The 12,693-nt window shown below is 47.0% G+C and overlaps 1 protein-coding gene across 1 annotated transcript in view; it reads right to left on the bottom strand.

Annotated features, from left to right (window-relative positions):
• Window positions 1-12,693, bottom strand: part of LOC122382977 (carbonic anhydrase-related protein 10-like) — a 36,702-nt gene that overhangs the window by 13,287 nt on the left and 10,722 nt on the right. The window contains exon 4 of the mRNA XM_043368984.1: window positions 12,504-12,640. Coding sequence (XP_043224919.1) covers window positions 12,504-12,640 — 137 coding nt within the window. The remainder of the gene's footprint in view (window positions 1-12,503; window positions 12,641-12,693) is intronic.

Genomic DNA, 12,693 nt, shown 5'->3' with positions numbered 1-12,693 from the left:
AGCACATTCAAATGTACAATTTGTGTTCTAGCTGGTCAAATCGTGCACAGAACTAAGACATTCGTTACATTGAATGACTCACCGCACATCCAACTTGCGTGCCTCGTGGGTGCCTCGCCCAAAATTCTTATGATACGTACCTAAAATCGAACAAACTATGATTGTAAATGTCAAAACCAGCATTTTTTACACATGCCATGCATCACACGAATTGTGACGTGAATGCATCATCAATGCTTCATATTGTGTTGTGTATGCTCTTCGTGCCTAATAAATGTGCACTTTTTATGCTATCGCCTATCACCAGCAGTGACAAATTTTGGTCTCAGTTATTTTCTGTAAGAGTGAACGAAGTAGACCGAAATGAAGTGAACAGGGTGTGAACATAGCTGTGAATCGGTGTCCGCCTACTAGCATGCAGGTTACTGGCCGTCACGTCATCTTGACATGACACCCACCATAATGCATGGAACGGGCAGCATTTCACACGTTGGCACGTTTCTTATCACAAACAAGTCCGGAAACGAAATGCAAGATGCGCTTATGTTCGTTAAATCGTCTTTCTCGACATGTTTGCGAGAAGGGCGAGAAGAATAGGCCACAGGACAAAGGTCATTTTGGGTCAGGGTCAGGGGCGTCGCCACGGATTTTTGACTGGGGGGGACGGATTGGCTGACTAAAAACCCAAAAGTTAGTTAGTTTACCGTACAATTTCAGGCCTATGCACTACTTGTAACGCATACACAATACACATGTTCTCATGTTCTCGCGTGGACAGCGGCGTATTTAGAAAATCGCGAAGGGGGGCCAAGGGTTTGGAGGGCGCCACCTCGCCCAAGGAGGGCGCCATACGGTCGCGAGATAAAAAATCGCTCAGCGGGGTGGGGGGGGGGGGGGGTTGGGAGGCGTTTTTTACCATGCCACCAGTTTTTTTTTTTTGCGTAACCTCGTATAGGTCGTGCTGCATTGATTTTGCATCGTGTGTATTCTTTATACTCCAGGTCACAAAAGGTCAAGTGTTCTTGAAATGCTGCGCCGAAGGCGCGCGAAATTTTTGAAAACAACCTTTTCCTCCGCTTTTTAGGCACGCCTTTTATACGATCACCGTTCAAAGCTCCTCTCGCTCTTTTACCAAATTTGAAGGTGTAAAAAATACCAAAGGTTTGGTCGGGCCGCTGCCACACAAACTGTATAGAAAGCTTGGCTCATGGGTGTCGATGTATAAAAGTTTATTGGCGGTGGCATATCTACGCACCAGATCACCGTATCGGATTGATACCGGAGCGCGAGATGCGTAAACATCATCCAAATTACCTCAGACCAGCCTTCATAGCCTTCTCACAGATGCATACAGTGTACCCACATAACCAGTTTCAATCACCGAAACTTCAGATGCCTGCTGTTGCGGCCGAACCTGTTGACAATACTTAATCGTAATCCATATAGATGCCATGATGCACGTAAAGTAGGATCAATTTGTTTGTTTGTTTGTTTTGTTGGGTTAGGCCCTTTCGGTCGACAAGACCATTGCAGAGCCGGAAGGATGATAGGAATTAAGGGGAGACATTGGTCTGGGCAGGCACCCTAGTGAGTCGCCGGGGCTGAGCCCGTCCAGAGGACAGGCCACCCAGCCCCAAGGCACTCACTGCACCCGGCTACGGGGTGCGCTCCCTCGGGAGCAGCGGTGCCGCTCCAAGGGAGCAGCCCGCATGAGATAAAGTTGCCTGTCCAGCCCGGAGGGGGGTTGCGGCGTGGAGGAGAAGGATTTCAGTATCCTGAGGATAGAAGCACGGAACGGTGTAGGATCAATCCGTTAAAGGGACACTCCCACCTTAACATTAGTTTTGAGTTGAGATAGCCAAATTGGTGGCCATGGCCTGCAAATACCGGTTTGGGCACTCACAACATCGACAAATGCTTTAATTTGGAGATATGGAATTTCAAACTTGCAGTTTTCGGATTCTAAGGGGCTAGTGCATTGGTATGCCCCCTTAGAATTTGTGACGTCAGCGGAGATCTAACGATTTTTAAATCTTTTACTAAAACGTTTGGTAGCACGCGGTGGTATATGCTGCTTTGCGCGCAACAAATGCCGCACTTTCAAATAAAGTCGCTAGGAACAGCGGAGATCCCAAAAAGTAAACAAAAGTAAAAGTCTAATATCTTGAAAACCGGTGAATATTTTTCGATGAAATTTGGTAGATATTCGTTTTCGCTCTTTCTGAACCGAGCGACATCACTTTCGTGCCAATTCATTAACTTTTTTGAAGGTGGGAGGGTCCCTTTAAGACCAAAGACGTGTTTTATGCATCGTAGAGCGTAGATAGTTTTGGTAGGTATAGGTACTTCATTCATTGTGCTGAATGCACGTTCATTTGTGGCAGTTTTCACAGGCAAGACATCAACTATGTGCAATAGAACGACTAAGTTGAAAAACATGCCAAAGGAGTAAATAAATGATAAGAGGGCAGCGATCAACGGATGTTGCCAATAGGTAGAAGGGCTGCGATCCACAGGAGGGCGCTAATAGGTAGGAGAGCCCCGATCAACATCCCGAGTTTCGATAGTAGGGCACCGATAGGTAGGAAGTTGGCGAGCAGCAGGAGGGCGCCAATGGATAGAAGGGCAGCGATCAACAGGAGGGCACCAATAGGTAGGAGGGCCCCGATCAACAATCAACAGGAGGGCGCCACCAGGTAAGTGGGTGGCGAGGAACAGGAGAGCACCAATAGGAGGGTGGCGATCAACAAGAGGTCGCCAATAGGTGGGAGGGCGGTCATCAACTGGAAGTCGTTAATGAGCGGAAGGGTGACGATTAAAATGGGGGTGGCAATGGTGAGGAGGGCGCCTTTGCTCAAGAGGATGACACGAACAGGAGGGCGTCTGTGCGGAGGGCGCTGGTCAACAGGAAGGTACCAGTGGATAGGAGGGCGGTGATCAACAGGAGGGTGCCAGTGGTTAGGAGGGCGGCGATCAACACGAGGGCGCCAATAAGAGAAGGGCCCCGATTAACATTCAACAGGAAGGACTAGGGAACCAATAGGTAGGAGGGCGGCACTGAACAATAGGGTGCCAAAAAGGAGAAAGGCGGCCTTGAAAATTTCACATGAGGGCGCAATAGCGTAGGAGAGCGCCAATAATTATGAGGACGCCGATCAGCAGAAGGGCGGCAATATGTAGCAGGGTGGCGACCTACAGGAGGGCGCCTTCGGGTGAGAGGGCGCTTATTTACGGGACAGCGGCTTACATAGGCGACCACCGTTACGCTTAGAGAGCTACAGCCTACAAATGTGGTTGGAGGGCGCCCGAGGGAGCCCTCCAACCGTATTTGGAGGGCGTATTTGGAATGGGCGTCCTCCGAGGGCGCCCTCCATCCGTATTTTCCCTGTAAACACATTCGCGATTGGAGGGCGCCCTCCAGTCGCGATTGTTTTTCGATTCGATTATATCACAATTGCATTTGCGATTGGAGGGCGCCTTCGGCGCCCTCCAATCGCAAAGGGCGCCTTCGGCGCCCAAGGGGGGGGGGGCCATGGCCCAGTGGCCCCCCCTGCCTACGCCCCTGCGCGTGGAGGCGTTATTAGTCACACTCTTTTCTACCTGTGCATGAATTGGCGGCGCGAAGCGCCGCGAAAGATGGCAAAAACTCTTGGCAAAACAGTCCCAAAACGCATAAATTTTGCATCCCGCGTAATAAGTTTGATACCAGGACAGTTAGGGTCTGGTCACCAACTACCACAGATGCTCGTCGAGGTCGGAATTTACAAATACGCCTGTCAACCATAGGTACAGCGGGTACAGCTTTTTTTCCAACTTCTGTGCAGTGTAGCTGCAGGACTGCGGGGTCGAAGTCGACTTCGGTCGTAGTCGACGGTTTTGGTCGGATACGGAGTTGGAGTCACCAAAATCGTAACAGACTTAAACTTTGAAGTCAGAGTCAACGTCATCCCCGAGGATGGGTCGAATAAGAGCTGGAGATTCTGTTGGCTGTGGTGATTGTAGGGGTCATGGTAAGACCAATGTAGGGGCATACTGAGCATTACGTCCTCCTGGGCTCTCTCAGGCCAGGACGAGGTCCTCTCTCCCTCAAGCATCAAGCGTGCAAAGGCCATGGTGAGACCTTCTGCTGTCGGATGGCCTCGAACGGGAAGAGGGCCGTTTGAGAGTGAGCTGAAGGTCTTGACTATTACGAATATCCTATGTAAAATGTGTGGTCTCTGCAAGCTGTTGTCCTACTGCACTCTGAGACTTTGGGACAGATCTTCAGCCCTAGTGTTGGATATGGTCGCCCCTACAACTGGAGCTTTGGCTCCCTATCGAGGACCTGGGACAGACAGTCCAGAGCTGCACCTCGTAGGCAATGTTATCTTTTAATGTGCCAAGAAACGTTCAGAGAGACAAAAGCATCACATCACATGTTTTTTCACTCCGATGCGGGCCGAGGGATGCCGTGGTCGGAGATGGAATGGGGACTCCGAGCGTTTTTTTTTTAAGCCGGAGTCGGAGACCGGAGTTACTAAAATCATCTACTCCGCAGCCCTGTAAGCAAGGGTACAGTGTCAGCAATTCGCAGATTCAATTTGTATACGAGTAGGTATCCGCAATTTTATCCCAAAACGACAATACACCAATGTCGTAGGTCACTTTTTAAATCATTCATGGGGATATTTTTGCGGGGGACGTCCCCCCCGGATTCCTCGACTGGGGGGGACGCGTCCCCCCCGTCCCCCCCGGTTTCGACGCCCATGGTCAGGGTTATGAAAATTTAAGTGAACATGTACAATTGATCAATACGATAGTGTGACAATTTTCAGCGAGGTCTGCCGCCCTCACGATGGTTATTAATGAAAAACTGAGGAGCTATTTTGACCCCGCCCCCTGCAAGTGCCGGATAGACGCTCTCACAAGCAGCAGAAATGTATGCTATACGAACGAGTCGAGACTGAATTTGCTCCCCCCCCCCCCCACAAACACACACCAACCGCAACCGAACCGTCCTGATACCGTCAGTCTCCGAAACTCCGCTCCGGCTCACACGGTCCTTGCATACCTACGGGCAGCTGTGCTGAGCTGTGCCGCTGTGCTGCTTGGCTGGAATCCGTTCCGGCCCCTCCTCCCCATTCAGCGGCTGCCGCCAGGCAAACTCTGCAGGTTTTCTCTCCAGAATTATGAGCTACTTCTAGTCAACAAGTCACGAGTAAGTATAAATTGTTTCATTGTCAGCAACAACAAAAAAGACAAAATAAGGCTGTGATAAAGCCTAATATTACGGTCCCACAAAATGCATGCATCACAAAGCGGTAAAACTGTCAGCTCTAACCCTATGATTCTATTTCTATTCTATCAAACCGGTGACGGCATCTATGGGGAACTCTGTAACCTCGGTTTTTCTGTACGGTTTATTTCAAAAACGTTAAATTTTGCCGTTGTTCGGTGCCACGGAGGCGTCTAGAAAAGGGCTTTAGAAATTAAAGTAATAAATATAAAGGGCATCAATACCTTCCCCTGAACCTCCTTCATAGTTCTATTAAAAGAGCACAAGAAGATATTATCCCAATAGCGCACAAATTTGTTCCAAACACGGCTACATCATTATTAGGATTCTCCGCAAAATAGGTCTTGGGGGACCAGAAAAATTTCTGATACCAAAACGGTTTCCTCCCACTTTTTTGCATTCTACAAGAAGATAAGTTCATGCTGCTTACTTTTATAGCTCAATAATGCAACTTTCATGGCTTGGTTCAAAATTATATTGAATTTCCTGTTTCTCAACCGGAGAATAAAAATTGTTTATTTCGTGGTCACTTCTCTTATATTCTCCTTAAAACTATTGCACTTAGCACCCCCAGAACTTAGTTTTTGCCACAAATTTGCTTTATTTACCTTGGGTATCAGTTATAGGCTATTTTGTTGCATATAAATAAGATTTTACGATATTTTGGTCCGTCCATCGAAGCTGACATCGCCATGTTTCTTCTGCTGTGGCGTCAGCTGATCAATCATAGACTGAGCCAGATCGAACCATGTGGTCGCGGGACGCGGCAGTGCATCAATTGGTGTTGTCTGCTATTGGTTGGTTGGGTTGTAGTTTATATCTGATTCATGGTTGCCCTTTTTTGCCCGGACTCATGGTAAACAGAACATTGATCAGTGCACATGACTGCATAATAATTAAATATTTAAGCAAAGCACAAGATGAAAGCGGTTGGAGTGAGCTGCCCAACTTGTCAGAAGTTTGAGTTATAGTTTCGGTGAGAACCGGCGCGATCGTCAAAATTGAAAGGTAAGTTAAGTACAATAGTTGCATCCGGAGTAGGTACCTATGCATTGTCGGATCTGGGTTGGATGATTAACCCGCGCCCCGTAGGGAGGAACGAAACGCCCCCCTCCCCGTCCTTTTCCGTAGATATCTCCTAAACGGCTGCAGATATCGCCACCAAACTTTCAGGACCCCTCCGGACATCTATTTTACACATTGTGACCAAAAATTTTTCCAGAGGCTATGATGGGTTGGCCACAAATGGCGTCAGAATGATGTCATGTTCTGTCATTTTCCACAAAAAAGGTTTCGCGAGAAGATCTGTCAGGCCTACAGCTTTCAAAACACAGAAAAATGTTCCTGACATAAAAGGTGAAGAATTAACAGGGCTATAAAACTGCTATCTCCGATTTTTGAAATTTTTAAATTTTGACCCCCAAAATAAAAAGTAATTTTTGGATATAATAGCCAAAAAATCCCAAAAGTTTTTCGAATTTCGAAAAAACGAAATATATATAATAGAACCTACCGTCTTCTATCCACATACCAAATTTCAGATCGTTGCCTCTTTGTGGCCAGGTTATATCGAGAAAACTGTTGAAAAATGATGACGTCAAATTTTCAAACTCAACTTTTAGCCATTCTAGACCACGTAGCGCAAAACAAAGACCACCGGTAGACTCCCCGTGACGAGCTGCTTCGGATCGATACCAATTTTATGCAAAAATATCAACTTTGAAATTTGACCTTATTTGACCTGACCTTGACCTGACCTTCACCAGAACATAACCTAAACTGACCCCAAAGGTTGTCTTACCCACATAATCGCATTTGTCATGTAAAATGGACCATAAAACAAGTATCACACGACATTTTCATTTTTCATATTGTGACCCTCAGTGACCTGACCTCTGTGACCTGACCTGGTATCAGTGACCTAAGATAGCAAAATATGTGTTTGACGAACAATTATCCACCGATGATTTACAATAACATACCAATTTACTCGATTTCACAACACATTTCTTGAAATGCCCGTAAACGGTGAAATTGCGACCTTTGACCTGAACTGTGACGTCATCGGTTGGACCGAGGTCAATGAAATTGGGTCACAAGGTAGTTCCCCGTTGGGGCTATCGAACGCCGTTTGAATTTTGAAAATCAGGCGGTAAATTTTCGAGATCCTAGAGGAGGGGGGTCGAAATGGCCCCCCCCCCTTTACGGGTGGTAGGGTCTGTCGATAGCCCTACGGGGCGCGGGTTAATTGATACTCAATGTCAGATGTGCACGCGCATCTAAACGTTGAATTTGGGTCATTGGGAAAACCACAGGTTCTCTGATTAGTGATTGCAAGGAATCCCATGTCACAATCTCAATTATTGGATGATCTCACTGGAATTCTCAACAAAAAAAAAAAAAAAAATCTAGGTAGGTACATCTTTAGCCCAAATATGTTAACCCGCGCGTTTTTGGTACACTTTATCATCAATTCGACACATGTTGTGAAAATTTCAGACCAAGGTCATTCAAGGTCAGGTCACCAGGTCACTTGAAGTGACCTCACCTCATAAAAAGTTTCAATGTCTGTCATAGCTACACCGAGTGACCGATCGCTTTGAAACTTTCAGCGATTGCTAAGAGCAATAACATGTACAAAATGTATATCTCAGTATTTTGATATCGATGACCTAAGGTCAGGTCAATTTTGCGACCTCCCCATTATAAGTCAATGGGAGAAAATTGAAATGCGTCTCTTTTGGACGAAAGGCATTATAAACACTCCTAAACACCGAATTACAAGTGGTTTAGACACACTGAACATGAAAATAGTGTCCGTGACCCTTGTTTATGCCCTGAGGTCATCTTAGGTCACGAATGGTATCTTACAGTTTTTCGCAAATAACTTTTGATAGAGGCATGCTAGAGCGATGAAAACGCCTTATATGTGTTCAGCTCGACGATACGGATCGACTGATATGCAACATGACCCTTTCCGGTCAGGTCATGACCTTGACCTGAGGTCAAATTTTCAAGTTGACCTTTCAAGGTCAAGTTATAGTTCATTCGATGCGTCTTGACGAGAGGAACACGATGCCGGTAAAAGTAAGCTCGTACAAGGCTTGGGTCAAAAGTTATTGCAGAAAAACTGTTTCCGAAAAAATCGGCTATTTTTGCAGTTTTTGCCCCCTGCAGGCAAAACTGTTGACGTTAGGTCAAATCTGAGAGAATTACTCAGAAAGGGCGTTAATAGGGCTATCGAATGCGCTTTTCCGCGGCGCTGTAGCTCTATTGGTTCCCGAGTTATGCGTTGGCTTCTTGGAACTTTTCGACATTTGACCTGGAAATCGGCGAAATTTTGCCTTCAATGACCTCTGGTGACCTGACCTCTGACCTGACCAAAAAATTGACCGAAGTGATTTCGTCATTATTTTTGACGCTCTTTCGAACGCCGCCTTCCGCGTATCGCTACGTGGCCCAGGAGCCGATTTACAAGGGGGGGGGGTGTTCAAACACCCCCCCCCCCCAGCAGGGCGTGGAAATCCAGGACCCCCAGCCGGGCGCGGGTTGAAAATGTGAAAATGGACCAAATGTTCCGTTTACTATCTGTGGGATTAGATGACAGTGGGAAACTGGGCCTCTGGATTTACAAATTGATGCATCAATAGTCTTATTATTTGTGAATGGAGATATCACCATTTGAGTACCTATGAGCAGGGCTGTGGAGTCGATGGATTTTCGGCGACTCCGACTCCGGCTTTCAAAAACCAGCTCCGACTCCGACTCCGGGCAGAATTGTCGACTCCGACCGACTCCAATTCCCGACTCCGACCCCGCAGACCTAGCAGGGCTGCGGAGTCGACAGATTTTCGGTGACTCCGACTCCGACTCCGGCTCGGGTTTCTAAAATCGACTCCGACTCCGACTCCGACTCCGGTCACAACTGTCGACTCCGACCGACTCCGACTCCGACTCCGCAGCCCTGCCTATGAGCATCATCTTTCATTTTTGAACGCCCTTAACCCTCGCACTTGTAGAGGGTGGAGTGGTCGGATGGACCCCCTTTCGTTTTTTTTTTCGCGAATAACTCGCGCAAAACTTGTTCGATCGCGACGAAACTTTCTGTACACTCCATTTGATCAATTTTACACCTACTCTGAAAATTGCACGATCCTGACCTATTTTTTGATATGCATGGTGCTTGGAAATAAGATTGTCTGCACCATGTACCTAGGAGGGCGTATCCAGGAATTTTGGTGAACATATATTTTTTGCAGCCATAAACGCGGTGTTCCTGTATGGTGGACTAAACATGGGCACTGGTTGGGCAGCCCATGTAATGGGGTGTAGGTGGGCTGGATGTGGGCAGCCATATGGGGCCCACGTGTGCCCCACATGGTACCCAGTACCCACCTTGAGTCCATGTGGGCCAGCCCTGGTGGGCCCCACCATTTGCCCAGGGACAAATTAATGTCGGCCCCACCAAGTGGCCCACCTTGGCTCCATGTGGGGCCTTGGTAATAATGCTGACTGGGATCAGCCATCGACACAACGAAACGCCGGAGGAAATGTACCACTTTTAACTTGGGGTTTTGAACTGGAATAGCAGTTTTGCAGCTTGAGTTGAGACTAGCACAAATCAGGAGCTTTTACAGCCGAGCGATCACCCCAGACAAAGATATTCCATTTATCTTTCCGAAAATAGTGTCTTACGCAGGAATGTGGTGTCTTACGTAAGAATGCGGAAATTGTAGCCACTTGTCGCAGAGGCCAAGCTCAGCCAATCAGCGTACAGTTGGTTTTAAACTACGCAATATGATTGGTCAACGCGTAATAAGCTTCCGCGTGGAACACTATTTTATAGCCTCTACCAAAGATGGAATATAGTTCATCCTATATGAAAATATTAAAAAAAAACTTTGTACATATGAAATATTTTCTTTTTTGATCATTATAAGCCTAAAAAATCGCGAAACTGTAGTAACAACTAATTTGAGAAAAGTGGTATATTTCCCTTAATTTCCGACTCTCGACTGCACCGAACACACAGCACAATTTTCAATCCTTTCTCGTGTCATAAGAGCGTCGTGTCACCCTCTCTTTCCTCAGATCACAGTCTCTCCCCGACTCTTCGCTTATCTTGTTGTCAGTCAGAGGCATAGTTACCCACAGTAGTCGTATATATTGGTCATATATATCATCATTCATCACCCATAGTAGATGATATATTGACGCCATATCGCTTGTGTTGCACCGTGCACGCCTAAATATGCCTAGATATAAGATACTAAGTAGGTACATGCATATTCACTCGCTAGGGCTAGTAAGTTAACAGTCTCGTTGGCAACGGTGAGGTTCTCGCATTTTTATGAGAACAGCTTCAAATTATTTTTGAAATTATCGTTCCCATCCTCAGACCAACTCATTCGCACCCTCGCTCACAATCTATTCCGGGCTGGTACTCAACCCCCACCAGATAACCGTCGCGGTGGCGAGGACAAGATCTCGACCGATCTAAATCCTCTTCGGGATGGCCCTATAAGCGATAGAGTGGGCTGTCCAAACGGGAACTCCCGTCCCACCTGAAAGGTCTTTCCTGATACGGCTCACCGTAGCCACTTTCGTCCTCTTGACGGTCTCTGCCGCTGTGGCGCACCATCGATGGTACGTACGGTCCAATGGCTCCGCTCCACCAGCTATCATGTCGTCATCCCACAGCTCCGCAATGACATTTTCAAGCCGAAAGAGATTGCCCTTAACAAATCAAAACACTTATCTTTGCATGGCCATCAGTCCTTCCAATAAAAACAAAAACGATTTAAGTTAATTTGCATCGCTGCACTGTAACGAGCTTCTACACACAATGTGTCAGAAAAAGATGTTTCATTTTAACGCGTTCCAATAAATATGGATTGACATGGGAATGCACAAACAGGATCACAGGCGTCTTCTGGTGGTCCACGTCAGCTGGGTGAGCCTTGTGGGCTCTGGATCAGGAACAGCCGGGAAGATCAGGCGAGGCAGGACTAGGAGACACCCATTTGTAGGTCCCTGTCGGAAGGCCAGTCAGCTGGTTAATAAGCAACTCAAGTTCAAAGTTAAAGAAACGTCGAGCTTCAGAGCTCAACAAGGGAAGATGTGCTCTATAAACAACACATTTCCTGTCGAAATCATACTGACAGTAGGTTATCAAGTTTTTTATGACCTCTGCCGGCCCGTGCCGAGAGGGGTCTGCCGTTTGCTTTCACAATTCACATGAATTATTTCTTGAGAGGAAAACAGGGAAATTTCGTTAATTTCGGATACTGCGGGAGGGGAAAATGTTTCGAATGCACCCCCCCCCCCCCCCGAATCCGCCAGTGTCACGGCCGCATATCCAATTTCGGGGCTGCTGTTCTCCGGCCAGATTTTATTCTCCGGGACCAGGACTGAAAATGAGAATTCCAACACTGTACTGCACCATGTTCTTTCATGCTTACGTTCAAGTATTTGTATGCCATAAAATACACACTAATAATAAGATGTTTTATAGAGATCTGTATGTACTTGTACAGGAACCATTTTAGTACTGCTCTACCGCAGCCACTAGAGCAATGAACTTCGAAACTTTCAGCTGAGCTGAACACCTCAGCGACACAATGGCTCCTACATGACCATCAGCAGCTTCCCAACCAAGCCACACAGTCGAAAACAGTGCATGGGTCTGTCCATGTCTGTCCTGTTTTCGTGTCATCGTGTAATGAGTGTGTGCCAGACGGCGGCCTGTTACCGTCCATCGCCCGCCCCTGCGTCACTTTCATACCATGTCTCTATTACGACAGCAAGTGTCCGCCGACAGACGAGCCACAAACGCCCGAACACTCAGAGATGGTCCGTGATCGGACGGTGTAATTACCACCGGCAAAATGACACGATCCTTCATGTTACTTTGTAGCTCCATCAAATCTCCAAAAAATGTTAGCAATGAAGTGTATACAAAACGGAAAGTAGAAAACTCAATCTCTTCGAGCTATTCTGTCCCCTTTTGATTCAACAATAGACATTGGTAAAACGCCACAGATAAAGGTAAAATAAGGCCTTATCACTTATCAGTGTTTACCCGAAGAAGTGAAAAAAATAGTACCTATTAGGTTTTTAAAATTATTTTATGAAGCTATTTTTTGCAGGCAGCGAAGCCTATCACCAGGTGTCTCACTTGTTCCATCCTCACCCGCTGGTTGTATCCCCAACCCCAGCTGTTCCTCACCGTGGCCTTGTCGATGTGCACGTAGCGGAGGTGCGGGTCGAACAGCAGGGAATCCGGCTCCACATTGATTGGAGACTGCCGCCTGCCATTGCTGCACATACTCCACTCGGGGTTGAACAGACCCCAAAACTCGGTACCTGCGGGGAGGGAGAGAGAGAGAGAGAGAGAGAGAGAGAGAGAGAGAGAGAGA

Source organism: Amphibalanus amphitrite, unplaced genomic scaffold (genome assembly GCF_019059575.1).
Source record: "Amphibalanus amphitrite isolate SeventyFive unplaced genomic scaffold, NRLGWU_Aamphi_draft 000152F_arrow, whole genome shotgun sequence".
In the NCBI taxonomy this organism is placed as follows: Eukaryota; Metazoa; Arthropoda; class Thecostraca; order Balanomorpha; family Balanidae; genus Amphibalanus; species Amphibalanus amphitrite.
Note: the sequence above shows the minus strand (reverse complement) of the source record. Positions and strands in the feature narration are given on the sequence as shown.